Below are 21349 nucleotides of genomic sequence, written 5' to 3'. Positions count from 1 at the left end.
ACGGTTTGCCTACTTTTCAGGCCATTTTTTTAAAAAAACATTTCGGTTTTATAAAAGATGGCTTTGAAAGTACACAATTCAAGCCATCTTTTATAAAGCTTTGACTACGGACAAAATTGTCCGTCGTCAAAGCTTTATAAAAGATGGCTTGAATTGTGTACTTTTCAAGCCATCTTTCATAAACCTCGAAAAATATCAAGGAATCCCCAGGTCCGCCGAGGGTTAAAGACGCCTCGGCGACCTGGGGAAACAAAGGGACAGTAACTGCCTCTGGTGACCCCTCGCGCGAGAGGTCACCAGAGGCAGTTACTATGATTTACAGAAGTGGCAGCCAGGCACAGCATTGCTGTGGCTGGCTGCCACTTCTGTCAGATCGCCTGACTTCATGGCAGGCGCATATCCCGTCGCGGCGGCATCCCGCCAATGTTGCGTGTGGTGGGACGGGGGCCCCGGCAGGGCCCCGGCTCAGTCCCACTTTTTGGAGACTGCCGGGGCCCGGCCCCGGCAGGCCCCGGCCCACTTAAAGCCCTGCTTGAAGGGGCACCCGAGGAGCCATAATGGAATGAGCTGTGATGAACTTTAATTCCAAATGCTGCTCATTCACTTGTATCTTTCCCTTTTTCTATACGAGTACATTATTGTTTTCCGGTTAGGGAGCCACAAAGGCACGCCCGGGAGAAAACTGGTATCACGGTTTACTATAAAACATAGGCCTTTGCGCCCAGGAGGAACCAAGGACACATTGAAACCTTTACAATTCATGATCTGTATTTGTCTGTTTAAAAGTGATGGTTGAATTTTGGATGTTAAGCATCACTGTGGCATTTGTGTGTCTCAGTCCGCCTTTTACCCAACAGTTACATTTGACTTCACTGATCAAAATGTTGTTGGTGGTTGCAGTTCGTAGGTTTTGTAGTAATGAGCTAACGAGCTCCTGTCATTTTCAGCACTTCTGACTCCTTGGGAAAGACGTAATGAAACCAAGACGGGGAAGAAGCGGCGCCTGGACAGGGAAGTGAGACGGGAGACGGAGAAGCTGCAGCAGATCGTCATTGAGAAGTCCAATGCCATTGATCAGTACTTGCTCAGTGGCAATGAGAAGGTAAGGCATAGGTGGGGGAGCTGGCTGGGGGCAAAGGTTACGTTTCCCCCAGCGTTGGCAGGTAGGTTGCTCCCTGTCCCAAGACTGCAATATGTAAAAAGAACATTAAAAAGAGAAACCCTTTCAAAATCCATCCTGCCAGGATGGAAACGAGAGGTGCAAGGCCGGCTTCTGTGTAGATGGCATGAGGCACTTGAGTTGAGCCTAGATAGCCCCACAGTGAGTGAGTGAAAAGGAGAAGAGCACAGGTGGCAGGCACATGCTAAAATCGCCCAGAGGCAATGTAAGCATTTGAATGGACTCTGTGACTCTGAGTGGTAATGTGGGCACCACTGAGCTCATACACCAATGATCTGTTACAAACCTGAGCAGCTTATCACCATTCCTTATTGCCAAGGAAATAAGTGTCCTTAACTTATTAGAGTTTGTCCTTGGTTTCACCTTGTAAGAATGCTACCAAAGTTTGGTGGTGAGTGCCTTGCTCGTTGATAACCTCATTATGAAAAGAGTTTAATTGTATGTTATGTTAAGTTGACTTATACCATACACTGTTACTATGAGCAGGGTCTACAGGCGCTCATGTGGTTCTGTAAGAAAGTGGGTTGCATTGGTTAGTGAGGGTAGAGGGATTAGGATACAGGTTGTGCTTTTCTGTTGGCGATTGTAGAACAAGGAGAAACTGGCATCTGTGCAAGTTGGCTTTCTAAGTGAGTTTGAATTGTGTGCACGGCGGTTATTGTGTCCGGAAGGGCAGCGTCCAGTGACTGGGATGTTTGCTTGTGGCAGTTAGCTGTTATGGTGGATGTGTGGGTTGTGTGTTTGTGTGATGAGACTAGCCCGTTAGATCGTGTGAGGGGTATGCGGTAGAGGAGCAAGGAGTGGGGATGGTTAGTGGTTGGTACGGTGTGTTTGTTTTATTGTTGGTTCCAGAATCCGTACTGTCATTGGATTATCTCCGGTCCCCAGTGATACTGCTCACAGCGCCTGTTTTATGCAAATCATTGTGAGTTGAATAGCTAGGTTTTCAGTAATTTTCTGAAGGTGAAGTGGCCTTCTGTTGTTCTTGTCTGCTTTGGGATTGGGCACCATAGATTGGCAATTAGATGTGAGAATGCAGTTCCACCGAATTTCCTTTTTTCGTATTGTGCATTTCAATTTGGAGGTCCTTGCTTGATCTTAGGTTTCGTCTTAAGTGCTAGCGGTTGACCTTGGCTTGTAGGAATTTACCTCCTTGTCCGTGTAGTGATTTGTGGGCGGAGCATAGGGCTTTTAAGTTAATGCATTTTTTAACTGGGAACCAGTGTAGGCTTCTCGGGACTGGTTTGCAGGGGTGTTGCTAGGTCTGGAAAAGATCTTGGGCTACACTAATGTGGGGTCTGTCGGGACTCGGGGCTAGCTACCCTTTTGGTTGTAGCCCCTGAGATTCTATCCGGGGCTACAACCAAAAGACCTGGGGCTATAGTCCCCTAATGCCCCCCTAGCAACACCTCTGCTGGTGTGATGTGGTCTCTTCTGTTTAGTCTGAGGAGTATCCTTGCTGCAGTGTTGTGGTTGTGTTGCAGTTTTTCTGTGAGCTGTTCTGGCATTCCAAGGTAGAAGATGTTTGCGTAGTCGATTCTTGATAATACTAGGAAGATGATTGCAAGGGTTTTGTGTGGGAAGGAGAGGTAGAGGTGGATCCCTCTAAATAGTGGCAGGAGGTAGAATACATCCTTTCCACATTTCTTTGCTATAGCGTTGACTTGTCGTACTAGTGAGAGTCAGTTGCCCATGAGTATTCCCAGATTTTGTATCACAAGTGATACTTCCGGTTGGGTTTCCATTGCGGGTGGCCAGTTCAGTTGTGTGTCTATTCCGTTATTCTCTGGGAGTGAGATCATTATTTCTGTTTTAGTCTGGTTTAGCTTGAGGTTGTTGTCATCCAGCTGTATTTGTCAGCGAGGCAATAGTTGAGGGTGTTGTTTTGGTTTTGGGTTGCAGCTATCTTGACAAAGAGTTTGGTATCACCTGCATAGTTGTAGGCGGACAGTCTGTGGTTCGAATGATTTTCATTTAGGGGGACATGTAGAAATTGACAAGGAGTGGGTAGAGGCTAGAGCCTTGTGGTCCGCCACAGGAGATGTTTTTGGTGCTAAAGGTAAATGACGGTAGGTAAATTCTTTCAGTTCAGTTAGTGCGGAAAGATTTTAGCCACTGTAAAGCAAAGTGTTTTACACCACATTCCTCCAGTCTCTTAATTAGTGTTTTGTGTCTGATTGTGTCGAACATGGCTGATATGTCCAGTAGTATGAGGGCAGATCGTGTTCTGTTGTCTGCATTTATTTTTAGGTTATCCCATATGGATAGAAGTGCTGATTCTGTTCCTGCCATGGATCCGAAACGAACTTGCGAGTGGTTGAGTATTCCATTTGTTTTTAAGTGGGTGAGTAGTTTTTGCTTTTCTCCAGTAGCTTCACCAGGTAGGGTAGATTTGATGTAGGTCTTTAATTGATGGGATCTTCCGTGCTTCCTGCTTTGTATTTTAGGAGTGACTTGAAGTAAGGTGATTTGAAAGATTTCGGTACTATTCCTCTGTTTAAGGATAGGTTCATCAGTAGCCGGTAGTAAGATGCAGGGGTGCTGTGGTTGAGATTTATTTGTAGATGCCTTGTGCATGGATCACTGGGGGATCCAGCGAGGTTGGTGTTATTTATTAGTATGGAGAAAACGTCTTCATCTATGGGTTCAAAACGGTTCAGGGTTGCATCGGTTGGTGGTGCGTCGGTTGTTGGTGGTTCCGTAATTTCATTTGTGTTTATTGTTGCGTGGCTCGCTTCAATGGTCTGTTGGACTGTTTCTATTTTTGTTCTTCTTGCTACTGTACCCCGAATAGCACTCATGGATGTTACTATATTGTGCTTATGGCAAAGGCTGTTGCATTGTTTGTGGAGGTGACTTTCGGGCACAGTTGGCAAACCCATGCAGAAAGATGTAAAGTTCTTTTGAATTATTCCCTATTAGTACACTACAAAGTGTGTCTGTTGACAGTACATCCTTGACTTGTCCAAAACACTATTATGTGAACAGCAAAAGACACCCATGTAAATCAACAACATATACAGAAACGCAATTTCATGAACACACACATACAGCCTTCCACATATATTTTAAACAGTAGAAACATACTTAACACATAACCCCAGTTACTCCGACTGAAACATAAACGCACACACACATCGCCTTCTGTATAAATACAAATAAATATAACAGGTCACCTGTACTCTTGATTCATCAGCAGCTCCCAGGAGGACTCGCTAAACCTTGCCAAACCTTACAACGAATACAAAAAAGGGTGTGGGATAGTTCTCAAGAAAAGAAAGAAGTGTTCTCAAATAATATGTCAGAATGTGGTAGCCTGGGTCTTCCTTACCCACGTTTTGAGAACGGGGTAAGGTGCTATCTTGGAGCACAGAACAGTCTCCGGCTTCTCCAGTATGAGACGACAGTTATAATGGCAGCTTTCAGGACTGTCGATGGCCAAGTCTCCTTTCACTTGAAAGTCTCTTGCCTTCGAGTACCTGATGTCTTCAACTAACAAAAACAAAAGTGCCTTCAAAAAATGAAAGTTCGTTCCCAATGTTCACTAGTGATGGGTTCAATCCTGGGTCCCCCTCTTCTGGGCGCTGCCCCTTCTCAATTGTTTACCACAGTTTCATGTAGGGTGATGGCTTCACACCTGGGTCCCCCTCTTCTGGGCGTTGGTCCTTCATATATCGTATTCCACACATTTTAATGTATTTTTAAATAGTTTCCACGGACATTTCGACTGTAAAGGGATTTTGCTTGACCTTCAGTATGACCTATTGCACTGGCTCTCCCACGGCCTGCTGGTATCTGTAGTTTCTCATACGGGGCCTGACCAGAGTCTCTTGAGTTAGCACCCACGTGGTGCCGGTTTCCCACTGAAGCTGGTTTCCCCCTTAACACTTGTTACAGTTCTTTCACAATTCATAGAACTTGGTTCAAACTTGCCACTCTGCGATTTTCACTCAATACAGCCCGGTTCTTATCGTTTTCCCTTTCGACTCACCGGCTGTGATGAACTGCTTGGCTTTTCTTCTTTGTTGGAGTCAAGGCCAGTGGTACCACAGTCGTGGGAGCTTCTCTCTCTCCTGCTTATCGGCGTAGGCTTGCCCCATGTACCATTGAAATCTGCTGCAAGACACTTGTGCTATTGTTTGTAGCCTTAGGCAATCTTCCACTAAGGTTCCGTGGGTCTGTGACGAAAAGGGCAAGGTCACTTCTCTCCTCGCCAACCTCTCCATTCCTGCCGCCTTCCTACTTCTCTTGAACTGCCATGCCTGATTTGCTATCTCGTCGTGCTGTCTGCCGTGATCGTACTGTGCTCTCTGGCTCCACCTTTTATCCCTGTGGGGAAGGGAAAGAGCCGTCAGGTGTGTGTGATTCTGATCAATTGCTTGACTTGGCCTGACCCTTGCATTGGGACATGTCAGGTAAACGGCTCTGGTGTAAGTCTGTTACCCTTTGTGTTTTGTGTAAGTGTTCGTGTTAGAAAAGGGGGGGCAGTGGTTTTGAATGTCCTACGTGAAAGGATGGGGAAAAGGTGTCAAAGGGAGGGGGATACCGCATCTCACCTGTCGGTGTTCCACTCCCCGAGGACCCCCCATCCAGTTGATCCTCCCTCACTGGTTCACCCCCAGGAACTGGATCCAATAGCGATGGCCGTGTCCTGGCCACCTGGATGACAGATCCCTGGGGACTGGCTAGGGAGACACCTTCAGGTTTTTCACAATTATCACATTTCTTTACAGTGTCTGGCACAGGTGGATTGGCAAATGCCAAGGTGGGCCACCAAACACACGTGAGCTAGGGCAACAGAGGATGGTGACGGGCAAGGAATGGACTTGGTTTGATGGGCAATTGAAGGGTTTGAGTGGCAAGGAATTGGTGGCTGTGCAATAGGGACAAAGGAAGTGTGTGAGTGTGAAAGTTAGTTGTCTGAAAGTTAATTATAAGGGGTAGTGGGTAAAGGGCATTGAGGATGATGTGCAAGGGAAGGACACTGGAGGGTGACGGGCAAGGCAAATAAGGTAAATGAGAAAGAGGTACACATTTGGATAGATAGTTCAGCTGATTGAGTGACTATTGCTGCGATCTGAGCCTAGCCTCAACGTCAATGCACCAGACTGTAGGGCGGAATGAGCCCCTTTCTTCTTCGATGAAGTGGTGCATATTTGCCTTTGGAACATGTGTTTCTATCAGGTTGCATTATCATATGACTTAGCTCTTTGAAAGACATAGTTATGAAACAATGTACATGTTTAGTCCTTGAATCACAGCTTTGAACAAAAGTCTCATCTGCTGTCTAAATTGTAAATTGTAAAATTCTGTCTTCTACACTTCACATATTACTGGACCCTGAGCAAATCACTTTACCTCATTGTTCCTTATTTTACTTCACTATCAAAATTAGACTCAGACAGCAGTGATTTAGTTCTGTCTTAGCTGTAAGGAAAGTCTCAGTCATATGGTTGTATAATCTATAGTGTTACTTAAAAAATGACTATAATGTTGATGCACACTTTTGAGGAGGTAGGATGCCAGGTGTGGGTCTTGTCTTGTGGAGAGGCAGGATGCAAAGATGGGGTCTTATATTGTGGCGTGCGGGTGGGTACAGAGGCTGCTAGGTATTGCTTGTGTATTGCGGGTTAGGGAGGGCGAGCCCAGGTATTGTTTTTGCCATGCAGTTTGTATTTGGCTTTAAGAGAGAAGACAGACTCCCTGGCTCATCTCTATCTCTTGTTTCCCTGCCTCTTTACATTGGTTTACAACTAAAGAAAGGATGGGAGGTGATGGAGCCTATTTTCAAATAGCAAACTGGGACAACAAGAAACCTGGGCCCAAATCCCAGCTTTCCATATCACCAAATTATATTATACTGGTCAAACCGTTTTACTATGTTTGGTATGTGGGGGAGGTTCCTTGGGACTCGGCGTACTAAGAAACCACAAAGATAACCGAAAGATATATTGCATAAAAGGAACATTATGGCCCTCATTTCGAGGTTGGTGCTAGTCATGGTGCTATTAGCGCCATGACTAGCACCAATACCGGTACCGCCACCGACTTGGTGGTATGGGGACTTACCGGTCTATTCCGACCATTGCGGGACTGGTAAGTCCCCATTTGAAAAGCCATTCCCCATTCCCATTTGAGCCCCCATAGGGCTCAATGGGAAGGCGTCAATAATGGTACCGTAAATTGCGGTACCGTTATTGACCCCGGTATGCCTTTGCGGGTGCCATCCTTAACGCCTGGTAAAACCAGGCGTTAAGGGAAGGACCCGCAAAGGACCTCGGAATAGGGTGAAAAGGGATTACCGGCACCGGTGCCATTACCGGTGCCCGGTATCCCTTTGCGCCCACCTTGTAATGAGGGCCTATGTCAATAATTTGTGTGTGTGTGCGTGTGTGTGTATGGTGGTGAGGTTTGTATTGAGTTTACTTGTTCTTGAGGTTGGGGCTGATGCACTGTAGGCTTGGCCTACTAACCTGTGTGCCACTAAATGTGCCAGTCCTCCAGAATAGTGGCTTGGTGAATCGGTATGCTTCACTCATGTCTGTCCCTTGTGTGGGCCCTTCCCACTTGTTGGGGATCGGCTGAATGTACAAGCGCCCGGGTGATGATATGTTTAAGGCCTTCGGATTGTCCTGATTATGTAACATCCATGTCGCTGACCCACGCGGGTATTTGCATTGTATGAAGTGTTTATATTTTGGGCGTGTGCCCTTTTGGTATCATCCTACCATCCTCCCAGGAAGTGTTCTGAGTTGGGAAGTGCATATTCTGAATATGGAATTCAGTTTTCGCCTCAAGCTTGGCGATTTCATTTTAGGAGTACAGGTAAAGAAATGGGCCCTCCCTCCAAGCCCTCATCGCATCCCTCCGCCATTGCCTTCCTAGTATGCAAACCAACCTCTGCTCATCAGGCCTCCATCGCCAGTGTCACGCTCCTCCTGATGGATGGCAATGGAAATTAAGAAGGGACCCCTCGCAATTTTCATGGCAGCCATCTGTTTTTGCAGTCATTGTTTTTCCTCGAAAATTGACATAGTAATACACCGGACATTATGTATGGGTGCTAATAGTTATAATACTCCCGCAGGCAGGCTTTCTTGGGCGCTAAGGGCTTCAGAGACCTCGTTAGAGATGCTTGCTATGTTTGGGCCTTTAACTTCGCCTCTGGAACTTTACTGCCTGGGTGGATATTTTTGCCTTAATCTAGCTGTGTCTAATGCCTCTGAAGAAGGAGCAATATGACCCAGACTTGTCAGGGAGTTGGAAAGAATGTATTTTCATGCCCGATCAAAAGTTATATACATTAGGTTGCCTTTTTACGTTTTGGTCCCTTGAAACACATTCGACTCTTTACCACAAAGAATGTAAAGAGGAAGTAAAAAGCAAGGGGGCAGGGTATGATAAGGGTGATCACATTAAATACCATCTTACGTTCTCCCACGCCTTCCCGTGAAAGTACCTTGCATGTGTGTCATGATATTGAGGAGGTGGGTACAGCAGTCCTGCTCTGGTTTTCGGCACAAGATCCACCAGTGATTGTTTTTCAGCAATGGGCACGTTCCTACACAAACCTTGAAAACCTACTTTTTGGGATGTAAACATCTGTAAAAATGTAGAGGGGGATAGCTCTGCGAGTGAAGCGCTTCCTTCGGACATGGGCCCAACAAAAAGGGATGCCCTTAAGAACAGCTGCCAAGTTTAACAGTTCCCCTCCAGCCATCCTGTATGCTGAGACTTGTAGGCCCAACCTTACAATGGGAAACTACAAGTTCCAGCATGCAAGTGGTGAAAGGAAACTACACAGGTGCTAAGTGGTAAAGGTGGAGCGGGCAAGGGAAGGGCTCGCTGGCTGCTCAGGCAGCTCGGAATGCAGGCTTGTACCATACAGTACAGCCCGCGCTGTAAGCCTCTTGATTGTCCAGCGGTTCCTGAGGTAGGAATGATCTGCTGAGAGGAGAGTAGTGCCCTCAACCTTCTCCGATTTTCTTCTGTTTGGTTATTCATTGGTACACCTAGAGCCGTGAGTTTTTAACAGTAGGGTTATCAATAAACACCACCTGCATGAATAAAAGAAAGTGGATGTGTTTTCTATGTACTTTGTGGCACAATCATAACCTTATCAATTGTTATTTCCTTTCAGGTGATAGTGTGCTCCTACTATGCCCACCACCTCTGCGTGTTTAGTCTTGAGAGCATGTCCCACCTGCACACCCTGGAGAACCGAACATCGATGCTCTTCCTTCATCATGCCGCCCTGACCTACACCGGCAGCTACCTGGCACTTTCCAACTACAGTGACGATGAGAAGATCAGCTACATAACTCTATGGGATTTGGGCACTGGAACGGTAACCTGAACTATGGGCTTTCAGTAATCTGCAATCTAGCATGCATCCAAGCCTATCCCGTTTTAATGTTCAAATGTGCTCCCAAATATCCGGGCTAGTTGCCATCTGGTGCAAAGGAAGCCTCAATAGCGACCCGCATACCAGATTACTGAATACACGTGAATTACTGTTTGGAGACAGTGAATAATGTATCAGAATACCGAGCCCGGAATTGAGAAAGGCCTGTTGGCTGAAACACGTGTTAACCACTAAGGGCATTCAGACATACTACAAGTACTGTGTGATAATATTGGAAACAATATTTGGATATAAACAACTTTGGAATAAGTCCAATGTATGCGTGTTTATTGATGTCCCGCGCAACATTAGAATACTAACAACTTCAATTTTGCATATGAAGCCAGGGGTAATCCTTTGTATTCTCGAGTGCGCCACACATCGTCTATATCATTGTCAAATCTGTGTCGCAAGGTCACAGTCTCTATAACCCACTCCACTTTTATTCAATCTTTCTTGAAAGTTTGCCCGGTGCTCGGGTCTTAGCAGGGTTTCTTTTTTGTGGTGTTGCCACACAAGTGGGGAAAGAGCGCTATATAAATAACCAAATACAATAAATCTACTTCATACTGTGCACTGTACCTGCTCTCACTATAGATTCGTGGGAGCGGCTTCTGGGTCTGCGGCAGCGTGAGGTGCCTGAAGGGAAGGCTGTGGGGAAGAACGCAGGGGTCGGGGGGAAAGGGGTATGCGTGGTTATGCGGCAGGGTGAGGTGCCTGAAGGGAAGGCTCTGGGGAACGCAGGGGTCGGGGGGAAAGGGGTATGCGTGGTTATGCGGCAGGGTGAGGTGCCTGAAGGGAAGGCTGTGGGGAACGCAGGGGTCAGGGGGAAAGGGGTATGCGTGGTTATGCGGCAGGGTGAGGTGCCTGAAGGGAAGGCTGTGGGGAACGCAGGGGTCGGGGGGAAAGGGGTATGGGTGGTTATGCGGCAGGGTGAGGTGCCTGAAGGGAAGGCTGTGGGGAACGCAGGGGTCGGGGGGAAAGGGTTATGCGTGGTTATGCGGCAGGGTGAGGTGCCTGAAGGGAAGGCTCTGGGGAACGCAGGGGTCGGGGGTATGCGTGTTTATTGATGTCTGGCGCAACATTAGAATACTAACAACTTCAATTAAACTTTCGAGAAATGCGACATCCGGCAGGCATGCCATTTACACAGACCATGCTACCAGACTAACAATAAATTGAATTGAACAACCTAGAGGCAAACACCAGACACGTGCTGCAGGCACGAGATGTACACTTATTGTGGACAAATGGTGTTAAGAAAGTGGAGTAACTTTGCTGAAAATGTTGGGGGGGGGCATGACATCTGATGAAAAGGTGCCCAAGCCAAATGAATGGGGACAAAATGGTCTGCCATGAAAGTTGGGGGGGACAAGCACCCCTGTCCCCCCCTAAAATTACGCCCATGATTAGAAAGGAGATCCCATTGCTCATCAAACGGGAAAAAAGTAAACAAAAAGGCCCCCCTTTAACCCGTAACACAGGACACCGCTGACAGTTTCAGTTTCTGTCAACCTGCCGCCGATTGATTCTATAGTATCCATTTCAAGGATAGGAAGAACATTTGCAAATTACCGCCGCTGGTGGTAATGCTGCGATAAATATGATACCGGGAGTGAGATGCGTGCGACTAAGGCTTGCAGCAAAGGCTCGGTGCGACAGGTGCCGGTTGGGTGCCGGTGAGTGACCCGCCTTGCCTCAACACCAATTGTTGTCCCCCTGCTATTCATCTCCAGTCTTCACCTGTGTTAAATCAGCAGGAGGATCGCTGAACGTCGAGGGGGGGGACTGGCAAAGTTGCCAAGGCATGCTGGCTGGCTGCTAGTGGTACGCTGGAGAGACTGCAACAAAATGGAGCCCAAAAAGGTGCATGCCTCTGTTTGCCTCGGCGTGCATATGACTTAGCCACGCCCCCGGCCCATTTCCCAGGATATGATTGGTGGATGGGCCATGGGGTCGCAGGATTGGTCCAGAGGTCACAAAAAATAAATAGGGGCCGCTCTTGTAACCCCTGGCAACCCATAAATGACTCCCCTGTATTGGTTCCCTTTGTCTGGTGCTTAAGTGCCAGTCGTTGGTGTTATCCCCATTGAAACAACACATGACCCTCTAAAGTTGCAGTTTTTTAAAAAGCATTTGTCAAATATGTAATTCTGCCACACAACCCTGATCATTTTGCTCAGAGGTTTGAACATCGAAGTCCAGAACAAGAAAAAGTGTAACTACAATCATGCTTTAAGTAAGACGTTGAAGAGTTACAAAAGCACCAGTACCAAAATAGGTGATTTAATATTCTCAGACCATACAACACTATCAATTTGAGGAATAAAATCTATCATGCAAGTTGTTAGTCATTCTTCAAATATTCAGAATTACATGAAGGTTATGGGAACATGTTACTTGCTTAAGGCGCCTTTAAACATAGAATATTTCGTTTCGATAGAAGTGCTTCATCTATCATGCACTCAGTGAAATGTACAATCACCCCCATTTAGGAGGGCGTGCATGCCGTATTGGCCCATCAGCCCAAGTCAAGGTAGGCCTGAGCGCAGCGGGGGACTCAGCGAGGCTTCAGGGCCGTTACCAGCACTGTAGGCCCACCCTGAGTGGGGGTTATTGATATTCCCACCCCAGGGTTCATCCGGGTGGGAAGTTTATTTTTTGCTTTATTTTATGGGAGATGGGCTCCGCACGTATTGCACAAGCTCAATCTCCCATAAAATTAAAAACAAGATGGCCACCATAGGAAAGGGGAATTCGTCCCTTTACTTGTCCCACAGCGGCAGCCACGGGCAGGAGGAGCGCCTGGGACCGGAGCACAAGCTCCAGTCCAGCTGGTAAATGGGGAGGGAGAGGGGGAGTGGGAAAATGTCTTACATAAGACATTGAAGAGTTACAAAACCACCAATACCAAAATAGGTGATTGAATATTCTCAGACCATCCACCACTATCAATTTGAAGAATAAAATCTCTCATGTCAGCTGTAAGACATTCTCCAAATATTCAGAATTACATGAAGGCTATGGGAACATGTTACTTGCTTAAGACGCCTTTAAACATAGCATTTATTTTCAATAGAAGTGAGCCACCCATCATGCAGTCAGTGTAATGTAGCAATCACCTCGCTTAGGGGTGTGTGCAGGGCCGGTAATGGCCCACCAGCCCGAGCCTAGGTAGCCCTGAGCTAAGCAAGGGGCTCAGTAAGGGTTCAGGGCCGTTACCAGCCCTGTACGCCCACCCTGAGCGGGGGTGATTGCTATTCGCAACCTGGGTTTTTTCTGAGTTTTACAAGAGATGGGCTCCACAAATATTCCACCAGCCCAATCTCCCGTAAAATAAAAAAACAAGATGGCTGCCATATGAAAAGGGACTTTGTCCCTTTTCTATTTCCACAGCGGTAGCCACAATTGGGAGGAGGCCTGGGACCGGAGCACAAAGGTCCAGTCCAGCAGGTAAGTGGGGAGGGAGAGAGGGAGTGGGAAAATGGTACGTCTTTTGGGGTGGGGGAGGGGGTGGGTGCAGATGTGGGGAGGCAACAGGGAGCAACTCCATGTTGCCTACCCACAATCAAGATGGCGCCACCCGGCAAACGGTCTTGGGTGGCTTGAAAAAGCAGGCAGTACACAGTGTGTTCTCGACCGCTTTTCCAGCCACCTGATTGGCTGAGCACCCTTCCCTGGGTGTGAATAAAGAATCAAGCCTTGTTCATCATCGTTGCTGTCAAGTAGTATTTTAATGCTCTACAAGGTATCAAAGTGCCTGTTGGTTGAAACAGAGGCAGTAATATTTTGTCAGGCAAAAAGGAATCGTTTTAAATAACTTTCAGACGATCAAAAGGTTAGTATCTGCCCACAAGTCATTGGGAATCACGTTCCAGATTTGTGAGTCCCGTGCAGTGCATGTTTTCCTGCCCAGTGCAGCCCTTTGGAATCGCAGGATAGTCACCCTGTTCTGGGAGATTAATGTAAGGAATATCACAGGAAGGTACATACCATTCAAGAATGTCCTACCAAATGTGTCAAGAGGTTGCCCATGGGGCGGGGGTGCTGTCGACCAGCCGACAACGCAGATGTAAAGATCGGCTGGTACCCCAGGGCTGCCTTTATCTTGCATAAATATCCTGCTTAACGATATAAACGTTGCAAGCAATCAACAGCGATAGTGGGAGGAACATATTAGCATTATTCTCCCAAAGTCCTGGAGAAAATCAGAGCCTTTTAAGCCTTATGACTCTGCTGACGCAGCAAAGGTGACCCAACTGCGAGTGAGACCTGCGGCCACCCGAGGGAGGAAATCGTGGGCACGCATCAATGCTGCCGAAAGAGAACGGACAATGGGTGTTGCTCAGACCATACCAGGGACCTGGGGCCTGGCTTGACACCCTCCACGCCCCCTGGAAGACTGGCAGGACATAACTGAGGGAGCCTGTGGGGGATAACCGTCTGCTTGACTGCCAGGACGCATTGACCGACAGATGTGCAGTCAGACGGCAGCCACAATCACAGGCATAAGAAGCGCACTGTGGACCGCCGTAGCAAGACTCCAGCGACAGACTTCCACTGGACCCCGCTGGGGTAATGTGAAAAGGAAATTAAGTAGAAAGACACTGAGTGCCCGAGCCAGGCTGCTGGCATTTGTGTGTTTGGAGGAGTTTCCAAGTGGCAGGAGCCTGAGGGGAGACACGGGAAACAGATCCACCCCCACCGCGGTAAGCCCTGCACATGGGAGTGAATTGTGCCTGGCACAGCGGGGGGAGCGGAGGACTTGTGGGTCCCTCCTCGATCCCTCCAACCCCACCTCAACGGAGAGATAGATTGCTACAAGTCGCGGCGGCCATCTTGTGTGATACACACCCCCTTCCCCCATGGGCGAGCCCGGCCAAGCAAGTGAGTATAACATTAAAGGGACACCAGTGCATTGGCTGGAAAGCGAGGAGGGAGAATGAGTAAACAGAGTGAAGTGGGGGATTACGCGCAACTGAAAGAGAAGCTAGCAGTGCTGTGAATGAGGAAGCTGAGACATGGTTGATATGGTACTGAGGCGGTACTAGGGCTCCTGCTAATAGGAGGCTTGTTCCCCCAGAAGGCAAGGAGCAATATATCAAGCCTATTGAGGCCGAGAAGAACAGCTGAACTGAGGTAGGGCCGGGCACTCGGGACCCCGAGCCCTAACACCCTGAGATGGCTAAGACAAGGCAGTACACCGGGCCAGGCTCTCACCACCAGCGGCACATGAGACACCAACTAATACCACTCCATTGGCTCCCAATTGAAGCTGGCGGAGCACCCTTGGCATCTTTTGAACCCTTGGGGCCCTGGACTCCGGGTGGGGGACTCCCCCCGCCACCCGATCTGCCTACCCGGAAAGTGGGAAACACGACTGCCTGAGAGGCCTGTGGCGCAATACTTACCTCTCTGCTTACCTGGAAATGAAGTCACCGGCTCTGAAAAGAATGTAAGTTGAACTGGGGTTCCTGAGGTGATCCACTGAATCACGCATTGGTGAAAGACATGCCCCCACAAGAGGACAGCACAGAATAAAATAGACAGATACACAACAAACACATCTGTGAAAAGCCCATGGGGCAGCAGACAACCTGGGAGAGGATGTAACAAATGGGGGTGCAAACCAGATACCATCACTCACGGACATCATGGCAGCCATCAGAGAATCCAGCACTTCGGTGGAGATCAAAATCGATGGCCTGGCCTCCGAAGTCTCCTTTCTACGTCAGGACTTGTGGAATCTGACATCCTGAGTGGGAGAAACCGAACAACGAATATCAGACACTGAGGACACCGTTAAAAGATTGGAAGAACGCATGGAGCACGTGGCGCACAAGTTTACCACCCTCGAGACTCGTGCGGCGGACAGCAAAGGCAGATCCTGTTGCAACAATCTGCGAATACTTGGCCTTCCAGAAAAAGAAGAAGGACCTTTCATGGAGCTTTTCCTAGAAAGCTGGCTCTCGGATCTCATGGCACCCAAAAAGCTCTCAAACTTTTTTTCCATCGAGAGGGCACATAGAATCCCTGCCGGCAGGCCAATACCCAGTGCCCATCCCCACGCGGTCATTGCCCAACTCATGAACTATAGGGACCGGGATACACTCCTTCACATGTTTGTTTGTTTGTTTGTTTATTTATTTGTATTATGCTCCAGATCCTTAGGTATCAGGGTGCAGGGGTTACAGGAAAATTTAAAGCTTAGTTACAAAGTAGGATAGCATAAATACAATACATTCTATAAATAGCAAAGTACACAGTAGGACAACAAATATACATTGTAGATATATACATGAGTATACATTGTAGATGTATACATGGGCAGAGAAAAGCAGATACCGATTGGTTATAAAGCTATCCAAAGGATGGAAGGTTTAGAGGTCGGTGCATTTGAGCCAGTTGATGCAGATCTGAAGCTGCGATATGACGGGTCTTCACGGATGGTAGGTGGCAGGGAGTTCCAGAGTTGGGCTGCTCTAACCAGAAAGCTCCTGCCTCCCACTTTGGAAAGTTTGAAACTGGGGACGTGGGGGCAGTTAGTTTGGGGTAGTCTGGATGGTCTGGTGGAGGTCCTTCTATGGAATCTCTCAGTTAGATAACTAGGTGCTGCCTTATTAAGGGATCTGTATCTAAGTGAGGCAAGTTTCAACTTGATTTTGTTATTTGTGGAGAGCCAATTATTTTGACGCCTGGTTTCAGAAATATGTTCTCTTCTGGCTACTCCCAAGGCCGCTCTGAGGGCGTTGTTTTGAAGTATTTGGATTTTTTTGATGATTGATTTGTTGGATTCGAAGTAGAGGGCATTGCAATAGTCAATCCTGGACAGAATGAGGGCTCTGGCCAGGATAATACAGCTATTGTTGGATAGGAAAGGTTTGCCGGTTCGTATAAGTTTGCAAGTATACACAGCAGTGGAAGCCATGCTGTTGACTCGTTTGGAGAAGGAGCAGGTTGAGTCCAGATAAAATCCCTGGGTTTTTACCTCATTAGCCACTTTAATAAGGTTGCCATCGATTATGAAGGGCGCGTATTCAGGTCATAGTTTCTTAAGGTTGTTGGGGGTTCCCAGAATGATGATCTCTGTTTTGTCATCATTCAGGCATAGACCATGAGTTGCCATCCATGCCTGGATGATGTGATACACCCTATTCACCAAGGCCAAATCCTCATCGTAATCCACTGAAAGTGGGAGGAGAATCTGTGTATCATCTGCATAGTTGGTGTAGGTGATACCGAGATTGTCCAGATCGTAGAAGAGGGGCTTAGTAAATATGTTGTATAGTATAGGAGAGACCCATGATCCCTGAGGGACCACACAAGTTATGGAGATGTGGTCAGCCGCTGCTGAGGGAGAGAATACTTGCATGGTTCTCTCACTCAGAAATTATTTGATGCAGGTTATGGCCTCCCTGAAGAAATGAGCTGCTGAGTCCAAATGACTGCATAGGACCTTGTGCTCCACCAGGTCGAATGCAGCTGAGAGGTCGAGGAGAAGAAGGAGTGCTGATTTCCCCTTGTCCCTAAGTTCATCAACCTGGGTCTTCAGGTCGATGAGGGCTGTCTCTGTTCCGTGTTGTGGCCGGAAACCAGATTGGCGTACACCCAGGAGGTGGTGTAGTTCCAGGAACTTCTAGATTTGTGTATAGGTGACCTTATCTAGAATTTTTAGGAGAAACGGTACTGTCGTAATGGGCCAGTAGTTGGTGGGTATTAGTGGGTCCTAACAGGGGGAGTACGCATGATTCTTTTAAGTTGGTGGGGATGGTGCCAGATGTAAATGAGGCGTTTATTAGTTTGGAGATAAAGGGAGCTCGATCCCTTGCAGCGTCCTTGATGAGCTGAGCTGGACAAAGGTCTCCCTGGCAGTTGGATGGTTTTAGAGAGAGTATGATTTTTTCAACCTCCCGGATTGATGTTTTAGAGAAGCTGAAGGGAGGGGGGTTGATAAGAGTCTTAGGAGGAGATAGTGGAGAAGGGGGAGTAGCGTTAGTGGTAAGGGTGTTAGGCGGTGGTGCATTTGCAGATACGTTCAGGGATGCTTTTTTTTAGCAATTTTGTTTTGGAGCGTGGCTACTTTATTGGATAGCGCATGTTGGATGCTGGAGCACCAGCTTTTATCTTTGGTGCAAATATCTGGAATAAGGATGGGGGTTTCTAGCTCTTTGAGGATTGTAAATAGCTCCTGCATGCTGGAGTTGGCTTGAGAAATCCGATTGTTGTAGGATTCTTTTTTGGCCAGGCAGATTTCTTTTTTGTAGATGGTGTAAATCTTAGTTTGGATTTATTATCTCTTGAAGAGGATAGTTGCCATGCGGCCTCGCAAGTTCTTTTTTTTTTTGTCTTAGCTCTTTTAGGTATGGGGTGAACCATTTATTCAAATGAGATTTAGGCTTACTTGGTCTTAGTTTTAATGGGGCATTAAGTCTAGTGAGGTTGCCATGATTTTGTTGTGCTCGTCAACCAGGGTACCTGGGTCAGTGCTGTCTGGAAGAGAGTTAAGGGTGGGGAGGATGGCTGGGATGAGTTTATACACAGTAATATTCTCTTTGTATTTCTGGTTAAGGTAGGCGGGTGGTGGGTATCAGGGTGGGGAGAGGCCTAATTGTATTAAGCACAAAGGACAACAGTAGGTGGTCTGACCAAGTTAGAGGGGAGATGGAAGTGATGTTGGCATGGCAATTAAGGTCTGACACCCAGTCTAGTGTTCTTCCTTTATTGTGAGTAGGTGAGAGGACTTTTTGGAATAGGTCAAATTAAGTCAGGATAGTGGCCATTTTAGTGGCTGGTGTGTCAAGCAGGTCGTTTAATCCTAAGTTAAGATCACCTAGGAGTAGGACTTGTGATGTGTTTTTTAGGTTATTTGAGAGTAAAATAGATATATCCTCCTCAAATGCTACAATGGGACCTGGTGGTCTGTAGATCAAGTGAAGGGTTAAAGTTTGTGAGTTGACCAGTGGGAGTTTGACTGTGAGCGTTTCACATGACTTAAAGTTTTGGGATGGGGCAAGTCTCATGGCTAGGCAGGTTTTAAAAATAAAGGCAATACCTCCGCCTCGGGACTCCTGTCTGTCTTGTCTGAGGATGGAGTAGCCATCAGGTACTGCTAGCATAAGTATAGGGCCTGCTGCATCATGTAACCAAGTCTCAGTTAAGGCAAGAAAGTCAAGGTTATTAGTTAATATCAAGTCTGCAATTTCGGTGGCATGCACCACCAGGGACCTAGTATTTAGTAGGGCCCCCTTTAGCAGGGGTGTGTCTTCTTTAGGTTGCTGATTGCAGTGTTTAGTAGTGGCTATACAGTGCGTAATACTGTGTTTAGTATTGGTGATCGTTTGGCTTGTGGGGTGATTATTATTTCGGTTACATCTGAGTCTCATGTTCCTAGAGTTAGTCTTACATGGGGTGGAAATGACTAAGATTTGTGTTAGTGGTTTTGCTAGAGTTGCATGGGTTATTTGCTGTGTATCTGCCGTCATCTTGGTGATAGGCCAATTTACGGGGTCTCGATGATAAGGGAGAGCGAGTCTGCCAGAACACCATAGGATGTTAAGCGTGAGTATAGCACCTAGGGCACTAAGGTTATGGACTGTAATAAACATGCTATGATAAGATCTAAGGAATCAGTGAGGTAACATTGGCATAGATATGTGCAGCAGTAGGCTGGTCCGTAATGGCATACGGGTGTGCAATTGGATAGGATAGGCTGGTTCTATTTATTCTCAATGGCATAGAGGATACAGGACAGTCTGGCAACTAGCCAAATGCATGCGGCAGTCAGCAGCTGGAAGGGCAGTATGCACTTGGCAGCGGGCCAAATCATGCAGCAAGACAAGCAAAACGAATCTGGAAATACGTAAAAAGATAGCTAAGTAGGCAGAATGCATGTGGCCATAGGCTGGTATAGAGGCATCTAGACAGGCAACATACATATAGCAATAGGCGAGTGCAAGGCAACTAAGAAGGCAAAATGCATGAGGCAAAAGGCCTGTAAAAGACAGCTAAGCAGAATGTGTTTGGCAGTACAATACGTGTACCAGTAGGCTAGAACAAGGCAGTTTTAGGCAAAAAGGCAGTTAGATAGTCAAGTTGGATAGGCAAGATGAATGCTGTGAAAGGCTAGTTCAGAGGCAGCTAGACTGGTAAAATACATGTGGCAATAGGCCAGTACAATGCAATGTGGTATCCGCGGAGGATGCACCTAAGCAGATGGCAATATGTGTCTAGGAGTCTGGCATGATGATAGTATTGTTAATGCAGGAGATTGTGTGGCTGCTAAGTAACGTTTTGGTGTATTACAAAGTATAAGAGACACAATATGACATAATACAGTGCAGTCGCAACATAGGAACAGTGGATACATTAGTTGCAAGCTGATTATTACAATGAGGCTGCTGGGAACCGAAAATTCAGGTGGGCAAAGGAGAGCTGATGCACGATATGCGCAGCTGGTGATAACAGAGGTAGCAAGGTATGCAGCAGCAGTAATTATGGTAAGGGACAATTAACCGAAGGATTAACAACAGTTGGGATTGTCTCAAGAGTTACAGGGAGAGTGGTGATTAATTTGTTCAGATTAGCTCTGGCGCGTAAATGTCAAGAAAACTGATATGCTCCTGAATGACTCGGTGGCGGGTGATTAGGTTACAGGTGCTTACCGATTGAGCGATGAGCGGAGTACCGTGCCTTGCGGTGTCGACGCGGCAAGACAGGCGAAGACAGGCCCTTTTACACGGCCCAGCAACTTCGGTCCTCCCTTCTGTTCGGCTTCTGCCTATCGGTGGCGTGCTGATGCGGAAATAGAGCTGCACAGCCAATCCCAGGCTGGGCAAGTGGGATCAGGCGGTGTAATGGATGTGGCCTGTGTAGATCACAGGTAGGTGCACTGATCGTTAGCCTCGCCTCAGCATTTACATTTTCTGAACTACTTAATGGGTTATTGAAGCTAATGAAAAGAATGGTATTGTAATAATGAAGCCTAGAGACATTACTGGCACATTTAGTAGTTTAACTGTATTTTTGCACACTTCCTCTTTGCTCTCTTGAAAATAGAAAGTTAAGATGATTGGTGAGAGCTTGTGCTGTTTCTGAGTTGTTAATGTGAAGGGTCTCTAACTCTAAAGAAACAGGAGGATAATCAACAACCTGTGACTTCATGCACGATATCCACACGGAACATCCATTGTTCCATTGGGAGACAGAGGTAATTTGTTGTTCCCTGGGCAATGTTCAGATCTCACAGTTAGGCATCTCACATCCTCCCACCCCCTTCAGCTGTCCTTGTACACACTGATTATTGATATCACGACCTGGATTGACAGCTCCATGGATCTATATTTGAAACCCTCCAAGCTTTAGACAATGGGCCTCATCACGAGTTGGGCGGTAACGCCAGTGCTAATAGCGCTGGCGCTATCTGCGCTATCGCCAAACCCACAGGCGCTATTAGCGTTGGATAACGGGTTTGGCGGATTTGGAAATCCCCATTCCCCATTGAGCCCATTCGGGAACGCCCCACTCCCCATTGGGCTCAATGGGGAAATTTCACGCTCATACCGCCGGCGGTATGAGCGCGAATTTTCAGCGGATTTCCCCCCAGCTCAGAGCTGGTGAGAAATCCGCCAAGGCCATGATTTGTCGGACCCTTAAATCCAGCAGTAACAGCGCTACCGCCGTATTTAAGGGTTACCGCCAAACTCTTGATTAGGCCCAAAGTGTCACCTGGCTTTGAGCATTTTTGACCAGTAACAGAGCTGCTTTTG

The 21349-nt window shown here is 47.2% G+C and overlaps 1 protein-coding gene across 1 annotated transcript in view; it reads left to right on the top strand.

Annotated features, from left to right (window-relative positions):
• LOC138516394 (uncharacterized) overlaps nt 1–21349 on the top strand; it is a 746393-nt gene that overhangs the window by 664116 nt on the left and 60928 nt on the right. The window contains exons 28-29 of the mRNA XM_069631475.1: nt 948–1102; nt 9321–9527. Of these exons, the coding sequence (XP_069487576.1) occupies nt 948–1102; nt 9321–9527 (362 nt within the window). The remainder of the gene's footprint in view (nt 1–947; nt 1103–9320; nt 9528–21349) is intronic.

Source organism: Ambystoma mexicanum, chromosome 6q, assembly GCF_040938575.1.
Source record: "Ambystoma mexicanum isolate Mex_15411 chromosome 6q, UKY_AmexF1_1, whole genome shotgun sequence".
Lineage (NCBI taxonomy): Eukaryota > Metazoa > Chordata > Amphibia > Caudata > Ambystomatidae > Ambystoma > Ambystoma mexicanum.
This window is presented reverse-complemented; position numbering and strand designations above follow the sequence as displayed.